Source organism: Rhinoraja longicauda, chromosome 17 (genome assembly GCF_053455715.1).
Source record: "Rhinoraja longicauda isolate Sanriku21f chromosome 17, sRhiLon1.1, whole genome shotgun sequence".
NCBI classification, from domain to species: domain Eukaryota; kingdom Metazoa; phylum Chordata; class Chondrichthyes; order Rajiformes; family Arhynchobatidae; genus Rhinoraja; species Rhinoraja longicauda.
Window position 1 is genome coordinate 12,757,255 of NC_135969.1, and position 24,967 is coordinate 12,782,221.

The 24,967-nt window shown below is 39.2% G+C and overlaps 1 protein-coding gene across 3 annotated transcripts in view; it reads left to right on the plus strand.

Moving 5' to 3' along the window:
* Window positions 1-24,967, plus strand: part of celsr3 (cadherin, EGF LAG seven-pass G-type receptor 3) — a 188,664-nt gene that overhangs the window by 70,484 nt on the left and 93,213 nt on the right. For all 3 annotated transcript variants that reach the window (XM_078414152.1, XM_078414154.1, XM_078414153.1), the window contains exons 6-9: window positions 582-739; window positions 4,192-4,355; window positions 9,376-9,501; window positions 10,156-10,325. In XM_078414152.1, the coding sequence (XP_078270278.1) occupies window positions 582-739; window positions 4,192-4,355; window positions 9,376-9,501; window positions 10,156-10,325 (618 nt within the window). The remainder of the gene's footprint in view (window positions 1-581; window positions 740-4,191; window positions 4,356-9,375; window positions 9,502-10,155; window positions 10,326-24,967) is intronic.

The following is a 24,967-nucleotide window of genomic DNA, read 5'->3' on the forward strand; positions in this document are numbered from 1 at the left end:
CAGTCCCATCTGGATTCAATCAGTTCATCTTTCTCAAGTACTGGAATTAACTTCTAAAGTTTCATAAGAGAATTTGCAAATGATTAGAAAATCCGCTGGATAATTTAACTTCCATTAATCTGAAGATTTGGCAATCGTGGGTAAAGACTGAGTTTGATTCTCTTTCTATGTAAAAGTGTGATAAATAGGAGAAAATGAATTGATACCTAATGTTTCCTTTTTTATTAAGAAAGGGCATGTCAGTACAAACAAAATAGGACATGATTTGCAATTACCTTGAAAGCCAACATTCATATTTATAGAATCAGCAAAGTTTACTTTTAAGAAAAAAGGAAATAGTGAAAGGAGAAAATAATTGATTGCCAATTTTTGGAAAATGCATTCCAAACAAACAGCACAAACAACAAGCGATTCTTCAAACATCTGGCATGTTATTGTATTAAGTAGTGTTAATGAGATAGCCAAAAATGTTTGCTCTATATATTTATATTTTTATAATCATCTTGCTGTGGTGGCTATTTTTGTATACAATCCTCTTTATTAGTGTTTCTTATTATCATGTTCGTGTATTTTTCTTTCAGCAAAAAATTGGGTCATTAGGAGTTGCACAAGGTCCCTCAGAACAGAAAGTAGCAATCTTAACCATAGATGATTGTGACACTTCAATTGCTGTTCGTTTTGGAGACGACATCGGTAACTATTCATGTGCTGCTGAAGGTGTACAGTCTAGCCCCAAGAAGTAAGTGTGTAAAGCATGGCAGGAAACAACTGATAACATGCAAAATCTTTTTGGAGAAAAATATTGTTTGGTGGTAATAGCATAATTAAAAGTTTTACTTAAAAGATTGATTAATTGCTTTTGAACAGGCTGCTCTAATGCTATAAATTTTGGATGTGATTATTTACTTCCTGATACATTGTGTGGTAATGCTGTGTGTCATTTCCACATCACTCAATAAAGCTGCACGGAGCAATGGCCAAAGTCGTCAAAAATTTACATTGATGTCCAGTTCCCATTGTACTGATGATGAGTATTTCTCCTCAATGGTTCTGATGGTTAATTTAAACCAGATCACCCATTATGTTACACACGAGAATTTGAGGGTGTACTACTCCATAGAAGTCCTCCAGAACTCTAGTAGCAACTCTTTATTTCACCTTAGAGTAGAGATCCTTCATGGCCTCATCCAAAGCTTCAAGGCTTGGGTCTTTGGCACTGTTAGCCACAGAATATTGGCTCCATGTTCCAGTGATTTGAAGGATTATTAGATAGGGTGAGTTGTTGAAGCAATGGACTAGCTCTTTCACGATGCTGAAACTCACATTCTGAAGATGAAGGTAACATTCCTTTTCTGCTTTACACCAACTCGCACAAAAGATCTGATATTTTAATTTCAAAGCTCAGTAACTTTTGAGTTATAATGAAGGAACAGTCTTCACACCTGTCGCTGTTGTGACTGCACATAATAAATGTCCCAAAATCCAAGTCCCAAATTATATTTATGGTGGAACTGGCGCACTTTTCGTTACTTTTGACCATCTTCAAGCCATCCAATCTTTGTAATGACAGGTAACCCGGATTACCTATTGCTTATAGTTTATTGTAATATTGATCATTGTACATTTACATGTCTTGTTATTGAGTTAATGTGGCAGTAAAACTTCTTCAACTTAAAATTATATTGTTCTGTTCTTGGTGCATATTAAAATTAAACACACTTTAACTGAACCATGTGGGATGATGAGCCTTGCATCAACATCCACAAGTTGCAGCTACTCTATTCCATTGCCTTCACAAATAAAGACTGACGAGACCCTGGAAAATGTAGACAACTTCTCATATTTTGTAAGGCACCTCTCAGTTAAGGCACACATTGTTTGAAGACATTGTTAAAACATTATTTGAAGATCGACATTAGATCTAACAGGTAGCTCATGGTTTACTGATAGCAGCGAAGGAAATAAATATCTGTTCAGCAAATCAATAACTTAAAAATATCAGGGTTTTAAATACATTGACTGTGTTCTACAATGTAATTGCTGTTATAGCTTATTTGAAACAATTTTTTCACTCTTTCTTAAAAAAATTCCAAGGATTTCCACAAATAAAAATCCTACATCACTCTCGGATCCTTTCATTAATGAAACCAAGCAAGGAAATATATGCCTTGCCCTTATCTTTACAGACCTCCAAACAGCATCCGATATTTACTTGTAGATTGAAGCATTGTTTCTCATCTAATAGTGAGCTCAGCGATCTCAAGAGATTCATTTGAGAATATTTGAATGTTTTCGTATTCAATAGTTGAAGCCTTTGAGGTTTGCTTCGGGTGTGTAAACTATTTTCATGATAAAATTTCAAAGAAAATTGAGAAAAATACCCAGCAGGTCAAAAACCGTTGGTGAGATAATTTTCATTTGCTCACAGTGGCAGCTGCAAACGGTAATTAACCACAAGAAGAAGTTTATTAATGTTCAGCATGTGAAATGTGATCTCAATCCCTAAATAGTTGATTTCTGTCTAATTTTCTGGAGCAGAAATCAGCAATGGCACACCCACTCCTTCCCCATCTGGTATCATCTCTTGGAGTCTAGAGACAGTAAATTAATAATGAATAATGTTTAAAAAGAATAATGAATTCAATGAGACAATTATGAGAACTAACAGGAGTATTATGGTTGAATTTTGCTACCGACTCCAAAGTAAATCTTTGAGGGGTCGTGGGTGAGGGAAGATTCTGGGTACTCAATTGCAATAGTGTCATTTATGCAAATCAAAGATTAATGCTTTATTTATAGCTGAGTTCTCAGTTGAAATTCACCGTGGACACTAATGTAAAATGGGATCCTAAAGCGTGGAGTCCTGCATTGGATCATAGTGACTTTGCATCAACTCCTGGTATTCTGTAAATCTCAGAACTACAGCAAGTCTGTTTATCCAGGTCTTATTTCAGTCGGACTGACTGAACACTTTGGAATTATTGCTTACAGCCTAGAAATTGTAGCCCATAATTTCCATTATAACTTCTGGCTGAATTTTTTTTTAAATCATTTTTTATCAATATTGTGGACACTATTGCACCTAACTAAAGATTTCCAGTTAGTGCCAAGTTAGGCCATAGATTTGTGATGGGATCCTTGTTCAGGAAGCATGGATTGCATCAGCCACAACTTATTTTACATCAGGAACCATTTCATTCAGCAGATGGAGATGGATATGGAATTCATCCATCACTGTGGGCTTGTTTCAAATCCAAACCTGATTAATTGACACCACATCCACCACTATAAGCATTCATTCACACCACCACAGGCTGGCTTATATATCATCTACAAATTCACCTTGACCACATAAAGACCACATACGCAACCCGTGATTTCAATCTCCAAGGACAGCGAAACATGGGAAAACTACAGCCTGCAGATTCCCTTCCAGTTCACACAAATCCTGACTTGGAGATATAGTGCAGTTCCTTCAGTGTCACTGGGTGTAAATCCTCAGCATTAAAGAATTGCATTCATCCAAGGTCTTGCAGTTGTTTTGGAAGAATGCTCAGAACACCTTCTCAAGAGCATTTATGAATAGGCAATGAATGCTGGCCAAGTTGACGGCAATCCAAAGAATGAATATGTTAAAATTAATATTCTTGCATAAAATAAAATAAGAAGAGACCTTTGGTAAATAATGACCAAGAATAATTCTCTTGCCTCCTGTATTTAATCTAGTTCTTTGCCATTACTGTTTTCGTTGATATTAGTAGTTCCAAACAAACGTGTCCCAAAAAGATAAATGGAAAGAGATCAAGTTTGTTTAAAAGATCACAATTGTTTAAATGGCTTTATAAAAAAACTATTAAAATATTAATCCGTGAATCTGTAAAAATTGTTTCTCCTGGAATAGATTTGCCTTCTTGCAGCAACATTCGACAATAGGCAAGCATGTACTGATTGTTCCATGCCATGATGCCTGGGATTATTTTGAACATTGCATTAGTTTTCATTGTGCAGCATTTCAATGGAATGTATTCCTTTGTAAGTCAAGGTTGTGAATGCATTGATTTCAACTCGAACTGTTGTTTGTTGAGCTTACCAGAATCCCTAGACTTCATTGCTGTTTTGTAAATCGGTCTGTGTACATGAATGCAAATTATTCCGCAGCTGTCCGATAACTTATACTTACTGTATCAATAGGTCCCTGGATCTTACAGGTCCGTTACTTCTTGGGGGTGTCCCAAATCTACCAGAGAATTTCCCAGTCATTAACAGGGAGTTTGTGGGCTGTATGAAAGAACTTCACATTGACAATAAGCGTATTGATATGGCAGCCTACATTGCTAATAATGGCACTTTTCCAGGTAATGGGGAGGGATGTGTGATTCTGAGTCTGTTGTGTTTGCATCGGCACATTCTCTTTGATTCTCTTGCTCTAATGCTGTCTCCATGTTCTCACTCTCTTGTTTAAAATAGCATTTTGAGTCACTAGATAATCATGTGCCTGGATAATTGATGTTCATTTGTACTTAAATTTTCAAAAACCTTTTCATATTTTGCCATTTTATCAGAGATGTAATGATGTGGATCTGTTGCTGGAACAGATTTTAAGTGCCAAGCAGCTACTAAGCAGAGGTGCCATTGCTTGTAAATCAGTCCTCTGAATGCTGCCACTTAATTTCTCTCAAATGTGCAGTGTGTAATAGCAGATTCCTGAAAGAAATGAGCAATCAGGTAAAACTGCTCCTTTAAGGCTTTATATTAGATCTGGGAACGAGTGCAGTATTTTTTTTAATAGAGATTTCAGCAGCACTCCCATCCCAAGAATGAGTTTTATCCATCTGTAGTCTCTGTCACACAAACATACAAATTAGAAGCTGGTATAAGCCCTCCAATCCTTGAGCCTGCTCCACTATTTAATATCACGATTGTTACATAAAAACATAGAAAATAGGTGCAGAGTAGACCATTCGGCCCTTTGAGCCAGCACCATCATCCAAAATCAGTACCCCGTTCTGGCTTATTCCCCATATCCCTTTATTCCCTAAGCCCGAAGAGCTAAATCTAACTCTCTCTTGAAAACATCCAGTGAATTGGCCTCCACTGCCTTCTGTGGCAGAGAATTCCACAGATTCACAACCCTCTGGGTGAAGAAGTTCTTCCTCAAATCAGTCCTAAATGTCCTTCCCCTTATTCTTAAACTGTGACCCCTAGTTCTGGACTCCCCCAACATCGGGAAATTTTTTCCTGCATCCAGCCTGCCCAGTCCTTTAAGAATTTGATATGTTTCTATAAGATCCCCTCATCCTTCTAAATGCCAGTGAATACAAGCCCAGTCGACCCATTCTTTCATTATAAGCCAGTCCCGCCATCCCGTTGATTAACCTTGTGAACCTACGCTGCACTCCCTCAATAGCAATAAAGTCCTTCCTCAAATTAGGAGACTAAAACTGCGCACAATACTCCAGGTGTGATCTCACCCGGGCCCTGTACAACTGCAGTAGGACCTCCTTGCTCCTAAACTCAAATCATCTCGCAATGAAGGCCAACATGCCATTGACTTTCGTCACTGCCTGCTGTACCTGCATGCTTATTTTCAGTGACTGATGTACAAGCTCACCCAGGTCTCGTTGTACCTCCCCTTCTCCTAATCTGAACACTATTCAGATAATAATCTGCCTTCCCTTTTCTTGCCACCCAAGTGGATAACCTCACATTTATCCACATTATACTGCATCTGGCATGCTTCTGCCCACTCACCCGACCTTATCCAAGTCACCCCGCAGCCTCATAGCATCCTCGCAGCTCACTGCCACCCAGTTTTGTGTCATCCGCAAACCTAGAGATGTTACATTTAATTCCCTCATTTAAATCGTTTATATTATATTGTAAACAACTGGGGTCCCAGCGCCGAGCCTTGCAGCACCCCACTAGTCACTGCCTGCCATTCAGAAAAGGGCCCGTTAATTCCAACTCTTTGCTACCTGCCTGCCAACCAGTTCTCTATCCATGTCAATATCCTGCCCCCAATACCATGTGCTCTAATTCCTTGTGTGGGACCATGTTAAAGGCTTTTTGAAAGTCCAGATACACCACATCCACTGGCTTTCCCTTATCCATTCTACTTGTTACATCCTCAAAAAATTCCAAAAGATTAGTCAAGCATGATTTCCCCTTCATAAATCCATGCTGACTTTGACCGATCCAGTCACTGCTTTCCAAATGCACTGCTAAAACATCTTTAATAATCGACTCCAGCATCTTCCCCACTACCGATGTAAGGCTAACTGGTCTATAATTCCCTGTTTTCTCACTCCCTCCTTTCTTAAAAAGTGGAGTTACATTGGCTACCCTCCTCCACTCCACAGGAATTGATCCACGATTTCTAGGGCCACCTCCTGGAGTACTCTGGGATGCAGACCATCTGGCCCTGGGGATTTATCATACCTATAGAAACTTTTACAGTCAGTTTTTATATTTCCCACAAACTTTCTTTCATGCTCTTTTTTCCCCCCTCTTTGTCCTCCTATGTTGAGTTCTAAATTTCTCCCAGTCCTCTGGTTTGCTGCTTCCTCTGGCCAATTTATATGCCTTTTCCTTGGCTTTAACACTATCCTTGATTTTCATCGTTAGCCACGGTCGAGCCGCCTTCCCCGTTTTATTTTATCGCCAGACAGGGATGAACAGTTTTTGGAGTTCATCCATGCGATCTTTAAATCTTTGCCATTGCATCTCCACCGTCAACCCTTTAAGTATAATTTGCCATTCTATCCTAGCCACGTCCTGTCCTATACCTTCAAAGTCTCCTTTATTCAAGTTCAAGATCCTAGTCTCTGAATTAACCGTGTCACTCTCCATTCTAATGCAGAATTCCACCATATTATGGTCATTGTTGCCCAAGGGGCCTTGCACAACAAGATCGTTAACTAATCCTTCCTCATTACACAATACCCAGTCTAGGATGGCCTGCTCTCTAGTCGGTTCCTCTACATATTTGTTTGAAAACCTATCCCGTATACATTCCAGGAAATCCTCCGCTGCAGCACTGTTACCAATTTAGTTGGCCCAATCTATATGTAGATTAAAGTCACCCATGATAACCGCAGTACCTTTGCTACACGCATCCCTAATTTCCTGCTTGATGTTATCCCCAACCTCCCTACTGCTGTTTGATGGGTCTGAATACCACTCCAACAAGCGTTGTCTGCCCATGGCTATTTCGCAGTTCTACCCAAACCGATTCTACAGCATCCAAGCTAACCTCTCTCCTTGCTATTGCATTAATCCCCTCTTTAACCAGCCATGCCACCCCACCTCCTCTTCTTTTCTGTCTATTCTTCCTGATTATTGAATACCCCTGCATGCTTAGCTCCCAGCATTGGTCCCCCTGGAGCCATGTCATATCCCTTAACTACTAACGGCCCATTCAATTCATCCACCTTATTTTAAATGCTCCTCGTATTAAGGTACAAAGCCTTCAGGTTAGTTTTTCTTATCTCCCTTCTACCTTTTGCTTCTGTCCTCCTTTAATGGCCCTCTGTCTCCTTGCATTGGGTCCCATCCCCCTGCCCAGTTCTGATTATAACATCAACTCTGCATTCCTGTCTTCCTGCAATAAACTTTCATCCCCTGCTTATCGAGAAAAAGTCTACTCTGCCTTGAAAAATATCTGAAGACTCAGCTTCCATTGCCTTTGAGGAAGAGAACATCAATGATTCCTTAATAAAATTCCCAAGGATTGTACATATTTCAATAAATGCACCTTTCACGGTTCCAACTCTAGTGAATGCATGCCTCGCCTGTTCAACCTTTTCTCAAGATAATCTACACCATTCTAGGTATTAGTTTAAAACATCTTTTCTTAACTGCTTCCAATTCTTAACATCCTTAAATAAAAAGACCAGAAATGTACACAGTACTCCAGATTTGGTCTCTCCAATGCCCTACCTACTTTAGTTTCAGTTCCCCAACCAAAAATGAAAACATCCTGTTCGTTTTCCTAAATATTTGCTGGACCTGCATTCTAGCATTTTGTGCCTTGAACACCTGTATACACAGATCAAGGGTCAGACAGTATCTCAGAGCTTTTCACCATCTTGAGAATATGCTTCCTTTTCACGATTTCACATTTTCCCCTCATTATGACAAATGTTGACAAACATTTGACAAATCTTTGTCTTTCCGCTTATCCTCTCATCCCTTTGTAGCATGTCATCTTCACGTGTTCTTACCTATCTATGTGCTATCGGCAACTTTGTCAAGTAATTATTTTTCCTATATGCCTCTGATGGTGAATACAATACATTCAAATCATTATTAGTTTATTTTAAAGAAGGCATTTAATTTGTGCCTTTCACAATCCTAAAATGTTACAAGCAATGCAGTGTATTTTTAAGTGTGATCTCGGAATGCTGTAGCCCATTGCACAAAGCAAGGTTCAACTTGGCATCTAAGATTCTTTAGTGAGGAAAAAACATTGACCAGGACACTGAAGCTAATTCCTCAGTCTCTATTAAAATATTATCTTCAAAACTTTAACATCCATTTTAAAAAGTGAACCTACCTTCATTCACCAAATATTACCTCAGACAGTAAAAGAAAAAAGGCACAAAGTGCTGGAGTAACTCAGCGGATCAGGCAGAATCTCTGGCGAACATGGATAGGTGAAGTTTTTTGGTTGGGATCTTTCTTCAGACTGAAGAAGGGTCCCAACCCAAAACGTCATCTATTCATGTTCTCTAGAAATGCTGCCAAACCCGCTGTTACTCCTGAACTTTGTGTCTTTTTCTGAAAATCGGTATTTGCAGTTCTTGTGTCTGTGGTTTACCTCTGACTGTGCAGAACTCATCACTGGACTGAAGTGTCAGCGTAACATTTCTGCTCTGTTCTTAGAGTGGCATCTGAGCCTAAATCAAACTGGACAATGGCTGAAAATGTAATATGGATCTAGGAAGTCTTCTATACAACCTGTTAAAATTGGATCAAAGAGAAAATTAATTCCAAATAATAGTGTAAATAATCCAATAGGTTTAGAGGTACTGCAGATGCTGGAAATCTGATATATAATCAGGAATTCTTTAAATACTCAGCAGGTCAGGCAGCATCTGTAAAGGGAGTAATAAGGTGAACTTAACGTTGACTTAACTTAAATGCACTAGCCCCACAATTTCTTTAGGAATAAGAGCAAGTTAGAAGCTGGGTATTATGCAGCATGTGACTCACAGTGATTCCTGCTCTCCAAAATCCCTAATACAATGTGTCATGCAGTTCCATTTTCTCTGAATAACAACCAAAATCTGTTTTGGTATGTTTTTAAACAGTTCCCAGTTATTTCTGTAATTTAGTCTCATGTTTTAAACTCTTGTTTTCCGGTGTGTCCTTCAGGTTGCAATATGAAACAGCCATTCTGTGATTCAAATCCATGTAAGAACGGAGGCACGTGTGTTGTTATCTGGGAGACATTTCTTTGTGAATGCCCCCTGGGATTTGGAAGCAAAGACTGTGGGCAAGGTAAGCCATGGTTGAGAGATTACAGCATTGTATGGGCAGCCAAGAAACAATCAACTAATTAACATTAGAGTTTTCTTGTGTAATTTTAGTTTCAGTTACCATTTAAAACTAATGATATGTTTTAAACTGTCATTTGTATGGACCCCTGCTGTTCATTGACCCATTAATGCATTGTGAAATAGGGCTGCATGATGTAATATTTCAAAACCATAATTCTTTAAACTGTGGCTGTTCCATAATTCTTGGGTGCAGTTAGATTAATGTTGACAGGCTAGATAAAATTGTACCTTTTGTTTTACTTGAGGCAGGTCCTCAATACCACCAAAGTGTTGATTAAAAAAAGTTTGCATAATATTTATTACAAACTTGCTTTAGTGATTAGTATTTGTTTGTGTACTTGATTCCTACAGGTAAAATTGTTTACTTCCTTTTCCTTGTGCGATCTATATTTCCTGATTTTTTTATAATGTTCTCAAGCATAAATGTATGTTTGTTCATTTTCAATGCATTATCTATTCCTTTTCTCAAATCGTAAATGCCGGAAACTCATGATATCCAGGTCACTCACACGTATCTCATCACTAAAATGGATGACTGTAGTCTGTAGTGCCAGTTGTATCACCTTTGTTTTCCTTTCTGTCTATTTCTTTATAGTGATGCATCATCCCTACCATTTCCTTGGAAATAGCTTGCTATCCTGGGATTTTAAGAATGAGGTGAAGATTTCTATTCCATGGTTCATTGGATTAATGTTTCGAACACGTCACACTGAAGCTATGCTGGTGCAGGCTCATGCTGGACAGTACACCACCATTGTCTGCCAGGTATAATACTGTAATGTGCTTCCACCACTCAGTCTTGCCATCATTTACAGCCAGCTGTGGAGAGATTTCTTGCAATGCTAATGAATGCCAATGAATCCATGGAATCAAGAGGCTAGTTTAGTAAAGTCCTTGTTGACTAAATATTCCTATCAACATAAATGCTCATTCACATATCCAAGACACCAAATGCAATATATTAGTCCTTTGTCATAATGCACTCTCACATATCCAAGACACCAAGAATACATACATAAATAACCATAAAAGTGATTACGGCTCTTGTAAATAACGGTTTGAGCTGCATATTTTTACATTACCTTCAGTTGGTGCAGCAATGTTGAAAGTTTGCATTGAAGACTAAAAGGCATTGAAGTGTTCCATGTTATTTGTCTTCTCAGGAATGGGGTATGGAAATATGGAAGCAAATTACATAAATGGCATAGTAAATAGCCATGCATTTTCTGCCTTTAAATGTGCACTGCCTCAAAACAGGGTGACATTATCAAAAATGTAAAATGTCCAATTGTCGTTCTTTCAGAGGAGATTAGGGGTGCCCTTGATATGTCTGCAAGTAACGTGGTTCTCTGATGTGTGCCAGCCAAGGTAAAGGCTGATTTAATGGCAACCGTCAATGGTAACCATCAAATATTTAATTCCAGGGGACAAAATTGCAAGGTACAGGAAATTATAGGTGACAAATTGGATAGCCCCTTCAAAGTGCTGGTACAGGCACAATGGGCCAAATCATGTCGTGCTGTCGTTCTATATTTTTATTTGCCTGTCATGAATCTAGATAAGTGCAGGTTGTTTATGTTGTTAGCTGGAATCAGCTGTAGAACACGTGAATCATTCGGGAAATAGTTGGATGCTGTAAGAGGTTATGAATCATGAAAGGTTAAATGAATTCAGCTGGGTTTAATCAATAGTTCAATTTTTTTCAGTTTGTCTAACAAACAAAAACTTGTGAAGTTGCCTGTACTATTTCAATTAAAACATACGCTCTTTATCATTTGCTTATCAAAAGTGGGTTGAATAATAATTTACTTGTTTGAAGTGAATGGATTCTTCCTTCAGATTTCCTCCATGTTTCCCAGAAGGAATGGAAAACACTAGTTCAGCATATATTAACCAAGTGCAAGATAATGAGGCTGTAACATATTTATAATGAAACCTTTTATTTCAAGAGACAACATTGTTTATGGTGATAGGAATGTTAATAGGTTGTTGCCACCACATAACATTCTTGCAAATTACACCTGCGATCACTGGCACAATTTGAACAGCCTCATGCCCTTCATAAGCAGCACATCATTGAATGTAACCCTTTCCTCTGATTGTCACAATGAGGCCCATCTGACACCCCATGTCCCCAGTTCTGAGGATAATGTGATCAGCAAATAAAGGTCAACCTTTGCTAGAAAGTACAAACCGTGTGCATTCACTGCTAATGCAAGGCAGGCCAGTTCTACAACTACGTTTGGACAACATAGAACAGTACAACATAGGAAGGAATGGGCCCTTTGGCCCACAATGTTTGTACTGAATTTGATGCCATTCAACTGATCTCATCTGCCTTGCATTTGATCCATATCCCTCTCTTCCCTGCACTTCCATGTGTCTATCTAAAAGCCTCTTAAACGCCACTATTGTGTCTGCCTCTACTACCACCCCCAGCAATGCATTGCAGGCCCTCACTACTGTCTGTGTAAAAAAACATACATCACACATCTCCATTAAACTTTCCTCCTCTCACCTTATATAGCTCTACTCTCTAGTATTGGACATTCCCACCTCGGGAAAGAGTTTCCGACTCTCTGCCCTATCTATGCCGCTCATAATTTTATATACTTCGATCAAGTCTCCCCTGAACCTCCGACGCCCCATATTTGCTAGAACATATTGTTCCAATCCCTGCTCCATGTGTCAACAGAAAACAAACTGTTAATATCACTGTCGTACATTTTTGCATGTTATAATGTGTTCATAATGAAACAGCTGGTTTTGAAATTGCTTCATGCTTTATTACATTGAGCCCCAGGGTAGGAAAGAGCACAGACACTTCAATGGCATACTGGGTAAGAACAAACAGAAGACCCTTTAGTCACACCCAAAATAATTGCTTGAACTGAAACAGCAGAGGTTGAGGAGAGACCTGATAGATGTATATAAAATTATCAGAGGCATAGAAAGGGTATTCAGTCAGAACCTTATTCCCAAAATCAATACTAGAGGGCATAACTTTAAGGTGGGAGGGGTGAAGTTTAAAGAAGATGTGCAGGACAGGTTTTTGTTTATTAGACAGAGGGTGATGAGTGCCTGGAACGCTCTGTCGATGGTGGTAGTTGAGACTAAGATGATAGTGGCATTTAAGAGGCTTGAATCAGCATTTAGATAATGTGCAGGTGTATAGGAGTTGGTCTTGGCATCATGTTCAGCACAGACATTGTGGGCCGAAGGGCCTGTTCTTGTGCTGTGTTCTACCTCTATTTGCACATGCTAAGGAATTCCTGCAAGAAAAGTTCACCCTGAGGCAACAATGAAGATAAGTAACTTAAGTGTATAAGAAGCCAAAGGAATTCCCTGTATTTAAGTACCCTTCCAATTACTGCTGCTCTAAGTCTTTGCATCTGCAACTCTAGGTTATCTCCCTGTGACCCAAGTTCTTGCTGCTGATACCTGAAACTAGCATCAGCCTGATTTTGATTTCTGTATGTCACTGACTTCTTTGCTTTGATGATTGAATCTCGACACCAGGGGTATATAATTTAGGTGCTATCATTTTAAATTACTTAAATTTGTTCAACTCACTGGGAGAAAAGTCAGTAAAATTGAGAATTTAACATGGTCATGGAGAAATTGTTCCAGGCAAATTCTTTTAACGTACTGTGTTCTTGTTAATGTAATGTGCTTGGTCACATCCTTCTAAGAGCAGGGATTCAATTATCAAAAGTTACTGTTCTGTAGACGGTGATCTCAGGAAAGAGAACAGTTTAATTTTTGATGATATAACCAGATCATTAATGGTCTTTTGTAATAGCCAGGTGGCATCAGTTTATCATCTGCTAATGCTTCTATCATTTGTCAATGCTTGAAGTTCCTGACAAAATTGAATATCACGCACAGCACAGAACGTGAGGGGAAGTTAATTTGACAAAAGAAAAGGCTCTTGAAATGTTGAGGGTGATAACTGTTGTTTGCATATGATACGACGGCACAGTGGCGCAACTGGTAGAGCTACAGCATCATAGTGGCAGAGACCCTGGCTCGATCCTGACCTCGGCTACTGTCTGTGTGGAATTTGCATGTTCACTCTGTGACCCTGTGGGTTTCTTGCAGGTGCCCTAATTTCCTCCCACATTCCATAGAGCTGCGGGTTTGTAGTCAGTACTCTGTAAATTGCCTCTAGTGTGTAGAGAGTGGATGCGAAAGTGGATATTATAGAACTAGTGGGATTGGGTGAGTGATGGTTGGCCTGGACACATTGGGCTGAAGGGCGTGTTTCCATGCTGTATCTTTCAATCAATCAATCAATCAGTGAATTAATTTCATTTCAGGATAGTGAATTTGAGAATTTACTGGTTGCAGGATCGAGAGTGTTTATGAGTGTCCCAGGCCAATTTGTGTTGCCACTTAGTGTGAACACCTCTTCATTTTTATTCATTTTAGTAATGGATTCACATATCTGAATAGCTGTTTATGATATGAATAACCATATTTCCACCCCCTTGACATATTGCTCCTTCAGTGAATGTTTTTGATTAAAATTAATTTAAAAATTCCAGTGCTTTTTTACTTTCAATTGATCATCATTTAGTGTATTTGTGTAGTAACACTACTTTCCCTAAACTCCAGTGATATAAACCTCTTCATTAACTATAAATGATTTTGTGTTTGTGCTGTAATAGATAGGGCAACGTCTATTTGATGGCTACAATAATAATTACAATAACACATTACTTGGGCAACGAAGCACAATGTGCATGTAACTGATATTCTAACTAACCCTAAACAATCTGCATGATCTTACCTCATCAGAGGTATTCCAGGTTGATCCATCCCACACCAACATTCTCTGCTCATAATTTCTTTCTATATTTTCCATTTCTCATGAAACCCCATGGACCTACAATATTAGCTGTTTCTCTTTCTTCATATTCTGCCAGACCTACTTATTATTTCCAGTATGCTCTGCTAATTTAAGTAGCAATTAACCCTCTTTGGAAGCAGAAGTGTTACCACTTTGATTATTGCATTGCCATTATTCTGGCAAAGGCTTTTCCTTGTTCGTAAGAAGCTGCAACGTGATAGCCTTTGTCTGAATAGTAAAAATTGTAAAAACACATCAGCTTCTCACCAAGTCACTCCACCATTTTTTGCATTCAAATTATTAACAGTAAAAATAATTGGGTGATGCTCAACATATTATATTCCATGGTCGACACAAAATGCTGGAGTAATTTAGCGGGACAGGCAACATCTCTGAAGAGAAGGAATGGGTGACGTTTCGGGTCGAGACCCTTCAGACATGTTACATGGTCTTTGATCTGGGAAAAGTCTTTCACTTGTATTCACTAGCAGAGAAATAGCTGTTTCATTTGTTACTAGACCAAGTGGACCCGTTGGGCCCAAACCTCTCCTGCATTGATGCAGCACCCTGTCCTCCCCCCCTCCCCTCTCTCCTCAACTCCCTCTCCCTTCTCCCCACTCCCTCCCTCCTCCCCTCCCCCTCCTATAAACTTTAAAATGTGAATAACTTTAAAAATATAACACGGATTTCAATAAAACTACTTGCATTATCTCTAAAGTGCCAATGGTGAGTAAGGTGGGCCTAAAATTGTCGCGCTATCGTGTACTGTTTTGGCTGAAGTTCAGTCCCAAACAAGATAACAAACGAGAGTTTTAGTATATAGATGCTATGTATCAACCTTGTTCAAATTTTCATTCTTTTTCAGCCCATTTGATATGAATGTATTTGTTCTGCCATCCATTTTAACATCATTCAGCTGTACATAATCCTGTTCTTGCTCCTTATAATATTGTTTTTTATTCACAATTGCATTAGAATATAAGTTGAAGTCTACTGCTTTGATTTTTGGAATGTGCCTGACTTGATATTCTGACTGATTAATTGCAGAAACAGTCATTGTGAAGTTTTCTGTGTTTTCTTTGGAGGCAATATGACATACCATTTGTGTTGTCGTTAACACTGGAAAGCGGATTTAAATTGTAGCTACCCAACTCAGAAACGTAACACTGATAAATAAATGCTTGCAGTTTCACGGTTTAGCCACATGATAGATTTGTTTTTGTTTTTTTAATTTGTTGATTCGCCAATGACAAAGGAGGGTAATTTCTAAGTTAGTGGATGTGAACATCTCCATTATTAGGCATTCATGCACCTGCGGGACATTGCATTCTCCCGTCCCATATCCTGGACTGTGGAAGACCTCAGAAAGAAATGTGAAATTACCATGAGTAGGACAGTAAGAGAAAACTACCACGTTAATAAAGAAGCCAAAAAATAATCATATTTTGTAAGGTTGTGCATTCCGAATGCTCGCAACATAAGCATGCTGTCAGCAAATGTGATCCAAGAATGGAATTAATATACTAACCAGCTGAGGTCCTCGTACCTGCAGGATAATGATAATTTGGATTTTTTGAACAAAAATATGCAGCAAATAACGATGATTTTCTATAAATAGATTTGTTAGCAGATTTGTTAAATGAAATGTCGGCCAACTCTAAATCACATTCTGTGAATCAACAGATATGCTGCATTTGTGATCTGCCACAGAGGGACATAAATGCCAACTGCTTTGCACCAAATGATTAAATCTCATTTGATTAACTACCCATTTTACACATGGTAGTTTGGTGATGTCAATGGATGCAGACAATTCACATCTGTTTCCCACTGATAATTGCCATGTATCATATATAAACTACATTTCTTAAATACTTTTTTTCTAGATTGGCTTTGCTTCAATTAGTAGTGATAGAAGTAGCTTTGAGAATTTAGGGGTCTGGAGGAAACACTTGCTTACATAAAAAGGTCTCTGAGGGGTTTTCAATTCATTCCTGTAAGTTGTATCTCTGCTGTTAAATCTGGTCACATCAAGTCTTAAATATTACAAACAGTGAAAATAGTGTCAATGCAACTTAATAAAATAAATGAAGAGCCAGAAATAGGAATTTACCCTGTTCCATGGTTCAGTAATCCAGCCTTGGCCTCAGATTCACTGTCCAGCTATTTCCCTGCATACCTCAACTCCCAGTTATTTAAATGTCTATCTATCTCTGCCTTGAATATATTAAATAACTCCACCTCCACAGCCTCCAGGGTTAGAGAATTTCAAAGACTTCTGAGTGAAAAGAATACCTCCTGAAATGACAACTCCTGATTCTTAAACCGTGCCTTTATTTGTAAATAGTTCCACTTGGGGGACACAATCTCATAGCATGCACCCAGTCAAACCTCAAGAGAATCTTGTGTTTTTCAATAAAATCACTACATCATTCCCTACTACAATGAGTGTAGGCACAATCTGCTCACAGTCTTTTCATAAATCAACTCAATCCCATGAAACAACACTAATGAGCTTTTGCAATGTTTTCAATGTGAGCACATCCATCATTGAATGTGGAAATCAAAAATGTATGCAGTACTCCAAAAATGGTCTCACTAGTTCCCTGTAAAGTTGAATCACAATTTCTCTACTTTTGTACTCCATACTCTTGGCAAAGGCCAGTGTTCGAATACTCTTCTAAATAACTTGCTGCACTTGCATGAGTGTGTTTCATGCCCTAGGGTCCACAGATCTGTTTACACTTCAACATTTGTAGTGTTCCATATTTTTAATTATTTCATTCTTTCTCTCACATTATAGCACATGAAACTTTATCTGCCAGTTTCTGCCCACTCACTTTATCTATATGCCCGTGGAGGCTCTTTGTGAACTTACAACTTGCTCACCCACTGATTTTCATTTCATTTGGCTCAGTTCCTCTTCATGCAACCATCTGTGTAGAGGGTAAATAATTGAGGCCCAGCACTGATCTCTGTGGCAACCTATTAATTACTAGTTTTAGTTATATGAACCAAAATGTACTGTAAGGCATCTGTGTGGCAACAATACAGTTTATATATATCTCCCAACTGATCAAATCATCTTAGTTCCAAATCTGCTTTCGAAGGACGATATTAGCAGGTGTTCTTATTTATTGTTAAGATGCAGGACAAAAATAAAAAGACAGATAGAGTGGACATCATTATACCAATGGAGCATGTAGAATCAGCAGTGCTGTATCTAAAGGCATTATGTTATTTCTTAACTTCTGCCCTGTTATACTTTCAGCTGTCCCGTGTTCTCATGGCATGGATATTATGGTTACTCTTTGTCTTATTCTTCCAGTGGTGCCTTCCAATCATTGACAACTTTGTGTTAAGACCTCATTCACTGTGAAGTTGCACTGCATGTACACTTTCATAGGAACCAGTCTTTGGGCAATTTGATTCTCTCCATGTCACATGTAAGTAAGCTTTGCACTGCCAAAGTGCCAGGCAATGGCATCTCCAGAAAGAGATGGTCCAACCAACTCTTCTGGGTATTCATTGGCATTACAATCACCAAATTCCGCTGATGGTCAGCACTGGCTAGAAAACTAAACTGGACCAGTTGTGTTTTAAGACCAGAGGCTTGGTATCCAATGCCAAATAAATCATCTATTGATAGTCTGACATCAGTGGTGGGGAAGATGCTGGAGTCAATTATAAAAGACGAAATTGCTGAGCATTTGGATAGCGGTAACAGGATCATTCCGAGTCAGCATGGATTTACGAAGGGGAAATCATGCTTGACAAATCTACTGGAATTTTTTGAGGATGTAACTAGGAAAATTGACAGGGGAGAGTCAGTGGATGTGGTGTACCTCGACTTTCAGAAAGCCTTCGACAAGGTCCCACATAGGAGATTAGTGGGCAAAATTAGAGCACATGGTATTGGGGGTAGGGTACTGACATGGATAGAAAATTGGTTGACAGACAGAAAGCAAAGAGTGGGGATAAATGGGTCCCTTTCGGAATGGCAGGCAGTGACCAGTGGGGTACCGCAAGGTTCGGGACCCCAGCTATTTACGATATACATTAATGACTTAGATGAAGGGATTAAAAGTACCATTAGCAAATTTTCAGATGATACTAAGCTGGGGGGTAGTGTGAATTGTGAGGAAGATGCAATAAGGCTGCAGGGTGACTTGGACAGGTTGTGTGAGTGGGCGGATACATGGCAGATGCAGTTTAATGTAGATAAGTGTGAGGTTATTCACTTTGGAAGTAAGAATAGAAAGGCAGATTATTATCTGAATGGTGTCAAGTTAGGAAGAGGGGATGTTCAATGAGATCTGGGTGTCCTAGTGCATCAGTCACTGAAAGGAAGCATGCAGGTACAGCAGGCAGTGAAGAAAGCCAATGGAATGTTGGCCTTCGTAACAAGAGGAGTTGAGTATAGGAGCAAAGAGGTCCATCTGCAGTTGTACCGGGCCCTGGTGAGACCGCACCTGGAGTACTGTGTGCAGTTTTGGTCTCCAAATTTGAGGAAGGATATTCTTGCTATTGAGGGCGTGCAGCGTAGGTTCACTGGGTTGATTCCCGGAATGGCGGGACTGTCGTATGTTGAAAGGCTGGAGCAATTAGGCTTGTACACACTGGAATTTAGAAGGATGAGGGGGGATCTTATTGAAACGTATAAGATAATTAGGGGATTGGACACATTAGAGGCAGGAAACATGTTCCCAATGTTGGGGGAGTCCAGAACAAGGGGCCACAGTTTAAGAATAAGGGGTAGGCCATTTAGAACGGAGATGAGGAAGAACTTTTTCAGTCAGAGAGTGGTGAAGGTGTGGAATTCTCTGCCTCAGAAGGCAGTGGAGGCCAGTTCGTTGGATGCTTTCAAGAGAGAGCTGGATAGAGCTCTTAAGGATAGCGGAGTGAGGGGGTATGGGGAGAAGGCAGGAACGGGGTACTGATTGAGAGTGATCAGCCATGATCGCATTGAATGGCGGTGCTGGCTCGAAGGGCTGAATGGCCTACTCCTGCACCTATTGTCTATTGTCTATTGATAGTCTGAAGCCGAACCTCATTATAAGAGGTACATGAAGGTGATGGAATATATTCACCCCTTACTTAGATGAGTGCAACTCCAACAAAACTCAAGAATTCAACACCATCTAGTGCAAAACCCCATGTTTGGTTTGCATCCTGTCTATCACACTAAATAATCACTCAACCCATCAGTAATATGTACATTTGTTTCCTGGTACAGTGTACATTATTTTGCAAATATCTCCAAAATCTGTGCATTTTATCACCAAGTAAGATAGGGTTGGAGATGCAGGGAAACACCATCACTGACATGCTCCCCTCCAAGATAAATTTTGTTGCCACACCATCATCACCGTTTTGCGTAAATCTTTTATCTAATGATCCATGAAAGCTATGGGAATATGCTCGGCAGAAGCCTTTGACAAGGACCAACATGGGAAGTTGGTCTGGAAGATTAGATCACATGGAATCCAAGGAGAGCTGGCGAATTGGATTCAGAATTAGAAGGAATCAAAGGGTAGTTGTGGAGGTTTGTTTTCCTGATTGGAGCCCTGTGACTAGTGGAGTGCCTGGTGGGTCGGTGCTGGGTTCACTCTTGCAGTGATTTGGATGACAATGTAGTTAACATTGTAAGTAAATTTGCACATGACACCAAAGGTAATGGTACACAGTGAGGAACGATATCGAAGTTTACAATAAGGTCTAGATCAGTTGGGAATGGGGGCGAAGGAATGGCAAATAGAATCTAACTCTGACTTTGCACTTTGGGGAGGACTCGCACAATCAGTGGTAGAGCCCTGGAGAGTGTTGCAGAATATAGATCTAGGAGTACAGGTGCATGGTTCTTATGCACCGGTAATGTGGTGGATAGTGTGATAAAGAAGGTGTTTGGCACACTTGTCTTCATTGGGAAGGGTATTGAGTACAAAAGGCAGAACACATGCAGCTGTACAAGTTGTTGGTGAGAGTACACGGAGGACTGTGCAATTGTGGTCGCCCAGCTTTGTCATTGAGTCATCATGTCATTAAGTTAGAAAGGGTGCAGAGGAAATTCACCAGAATGTTACCTGGGTTTGTGGACAAAAGTTATAGGGAAAGGTTGTATAAGCTGGCTCATTTTTCTTTGGAGCATAAGAGGCCATGGGGTGACCTTATTGAAATCTACAAGTATGAGGTGCATGGATAAAGCGAACGCTCACTGTTTTTTTCACGGTAGCAGATTCCAAAACTAGAGGGCATCAGCTTAAGGTGAGAGGGGAGAGATTTAAGAAGGATCTCGAGGGAAACCATTTCACTGAGAAGGTAGTTTGCATCTGGAATGAACTGCGAGAGAAGCAGATACAATTATGACTTGTAAAAGACATTTGGACAGATAGGTGGATAGGAAGAGTTTAGAGAACTGTGGGCCAAATGCAGGCAGATCAAAGTAGCCAGTATGTCAACTTGGTCTGATTGCGCATGTTGGGCTGAAGGGCCTGTTTCCACGCTGTACAACTCTGTGACTACAGCTCTATGGCGATGGACTGTAATGATTCACTACCACTTTCTCAAATGAACAATAAAATGCCAGTGATACGCGTGTCTCTCAAATGAATAAATAAGTAGTAACATTCTTGCCTACTTGGTGATAGGGGTGGAGTCACCCACGCAATTAAAGTTTAATTTAAACATGCCAGAACTTGTTGGATCAACTTTCAGATCTGGTTATGGGCTTCACCAAGGCACCACTCATTTGTACAGTGGGTTTGCACAGAATGATAATGAGATGTGGGTGGCTCATGGCATCCAACATCCAGTTTTGACCTATGTCCTTGAGCGGGCGGTGATAGTAGATTTGTGTAAAATGCAATAATGATGACTAACCTAGGAAAATATACATGACACATCATTTTTGAATGGATGATTTCATATCATTGCAAGAAATGAATCGTCTTCGCTTATATTGTCGCAGTACTGGACATGCCTGACCAGCTACATTGATGCAATTGGTTTCGCATTAAATTCTCGGGAAGCACGCAGGATATTCTACAGTTAATTATTTTCAAAATGTAATTGTTGCTAAGGCAAAGTTGTTCTGTGGATGAGCAGCATTGTAGTCAACTGCGTTGACGCTCTGTGAACTTGATAATAGTTTACTTTCAAATTAGTCTCTTGTGAATACAGCAAGCTACCTGTCATCTGGAATCTAAGGGCTGCCGTATGATGACCCAGGGGAGGTTGCTCAGGCTGAGTCCAAACCAGTAACTACTCTGGGAAGTCATAAATTTAAATGTACAGTTTATCTATTAGGGAGAGTTAGTCATTTTTGACCTGGTGAAGGTCAATTTTATTGATAGTCTTCACTTCTGCTCAGCCTTCCGTATTCAGAGTTCCTCCGTGAATAACAGTAATAGTGCTTCTTAGCATATTTACTCAGCTATGATATATAATTGCAAAGCTTGTTGAGAAAAATGGACCCAGGAAGAATTCATTGCACCCGATGGGAAACATCACCAATTTACGTTAAGTGCCATTCATTAGCTTTTAATTGACATTGTTAATCAGTGGCTATTATTTTTGGATTCAGTGTAACATGAAAATTCTGGAGTTACACGAATTACACAATCAGAGACGTGACTGAAGACGTTCTGAATAAAACTTAGGACAGTTCAACCATGGTAGGGTGTGCTGTTTTTTAATAGGACTGTGGTGTATTAAAACAAAAACAAAAAGCACTATAAACATTTATGACCACAGGCTAATTCAGTTCTTATCTACTGAATTACATTGTGAAGTCTAGTCTGTTGCAATAGAAACCATGGCAACCATTTGCACAGATCTGCAAAACTGCAATGAAATAGTAATTCTGCTAAATGTTCTTATTTGTTTATCGATAGGATTGAGTGAGAATTGTTCGAAAGGGTTTCAGCATTTTTACTGGAGGAATGCACAAAATCGTCTACATCTGCCTCAACAGGTAGATGGTATTTCATTTGGCAGATGGCACGTCTGACAAAGCACTGCCTTCCCAGAATTGCACTGAAGTTTTAGCATCAATTTATGTGCAATAACATTTCCCAATTTTCCACTCCAAGTGATAGCTTCTTAATGAAGACCTCCGGGATAATGAAGAAAATCCAAATGTCACATTATTTTTCCCTTTTTGAATTACAATTCAGTGGGTATGCATAATGATGCTTCAACTAATCAGAGCGCATTGTGATGTAATTATATTTTCCTGGGCAATTGTCCTAAACTGATGACCTCTTCTCCAGAAAATCACCAACTTTCTGCTCTCACCTTTTGATTTTCTCCTTCAGTATTTCATTTCTCCTTTGTTACTCCTGTGAACAAAGGACCATTTTATTAAATGTAAGTATTAGTTGCTATATGTTTTCATGTGTCAGTTTAATTCTTGAAATTGTTGTAGGTGTTAATGTGCTATGCATCTACATTGGTGGTAGAAAGTTCCATTAGTGGCTTCAATGCCTCTATGCACAGCAGTGTGCCTGCAATGCCCATTTTCTAATTACATGTTTGAGTCATCCAGAAATGCAGCAGTAATATAGTCTCCAATAATGGCCTCAGTGATGTAGATTTTAAGCTTAAGGGTTTTTAACTTCAAAAATTGCACATGAGCATGTTTTTTTTAAAGGCATTTAACAGATTATTATGCTGATTTCATTTCATCTTTTTTCTTTTAAATCTGAGAAATACATCTGAGAAAAATGAGTTGTCTTTCCAATTATCTTACTATTTTATCATTAATCTATGTTTGTGCTTGTTTTTGCATCTTGAAACTATTCATTTGTGTAAACAATACACTACATTTTTTATTCTGACTTCCACTACTTACAAGTGTTAGGGGTTTAGTTTAGTTCTCCCATTGCCGAGCTTTGCATTTTGGAAACATAGTTATACAGCGTAGAAGCAGATCCTTTATCCCAACTTCTCCATCCCGACCAATGTGTCTTCTTGCACTAGTTCCATTTGCCAGTATTTGGCTCATTAACCTGTCCAAATGTCTTTTAAAGTTTGTAACAGTATCAGCCTTTTCCAAGTTCTCTGGCAACTCGTTCCAAATGTTCACCACCCTTTGTGTAAAAAGCTTACCCCTCAAATCCCTTTAAAATTTGTAACCTCCCACCTTAAACCTCTGCCCGCTGGTTTTAGACTTCCATGCCCGAGGAAAAAGACTGGTCATTTGCCTTATCTATGCACCTCATGATTTTATAAACCTGGATACGTACATCCCTGAAGTCGTCTTCGCTCCAGCCAAAATAGTCCCAACCCATCCAGTCTCTACTTATAACTCAAGCCCTCTAGTCCTAGTAACATCCTTGTTAAACTCATCTGCAACCTCTCTATCTTGCACTCTCACATATACCTGAATTCCCTGTGGAATTCTTGCGACAGCTGCACCAGAATCAAAATATGGATCCATTATTGTTCTGAGAATAACATATTTTTCAGTTGCATTCGATGCGCTTTTCATCTCCCATGGGCATGATATGTTTTAGAATGATGGCGTTCCTTTTCATGCCCCTCTGCCTTGAGGCTTTCTTTATGGCATTTATCAACACTTCCACCTTAGCTAGTGAGTTTCCTTTTCTCAGTTTTATCCCATCAAAGTTTTAAAGGATTATGAGGACCCCTTTCAAGCGAGTGTTTTTCCAATCACAAAAATCTTTAAAAGTATTTATTGAACTTTAATTTGTTGCTATTGATGGACTCTCAAAGTACGTCAAGCAGACCAGATTTATGTGCTTTAATAATAAAAAAAAGATCCTGGGTATTCACTGCTGCAGTCAGATCTCAGAAAAGGCTTTGTTGCCATTTTTCCAACCATGACCTGGCGAACCGTTTAGTTTATCTGGGCTTATCAGGTTGCACTAAGACGTACGCATTTCAAAACATTCTGTGGAATTGATGTGAAGAAATAGCAGAACAGAAAAATAAATTGCTGACAGAAATCCAAAGTAAAATTAAGGTTGAAAATATTTTACATGCTCAGGCATCGCTAGTGGAGAAGTAAGTGGTTTGAGTTAGTAATCCTCAAGACAGCAGAAATTACAGTAAGACAATATTTATGCAGCGGCAAATGCAGACAGAATGGAAGAGAAAATAAAAGAGTCGTGCATACATTGAAAGAGTCCTTAGAAGGCCAAATGAAAATTTATATAATGGGCCAAAGAGTACTTTAAGACATTTAAAAGAGAGTGACTATTCAGGTAAATTAAACACGGAAAATTAGATGAGTGAAATGTAGAAACAAGTAACTGCAGATGCTGGTTTCAGAAACATGAAAAAATAATAGGAGCTGCAGTTAACATCTGAAATTTCAGAAATCATTATTCAGTTCAGAAGTCTGCACTTATAAAATTATGTTCTTCCAGATGTTGATGAACAGCTTTACAAGTGTTGAGTATTAAAGATGGAGTGAGCAGATGGGCATAGAAGTTGAAGTGGCAAGCAATGCAGCTCAAGATAACTATTAAAGATAAGGTTATATATAAGATGGTCAATTCATGTGTTTGCTCATTTAAACAGAGGAGACTGG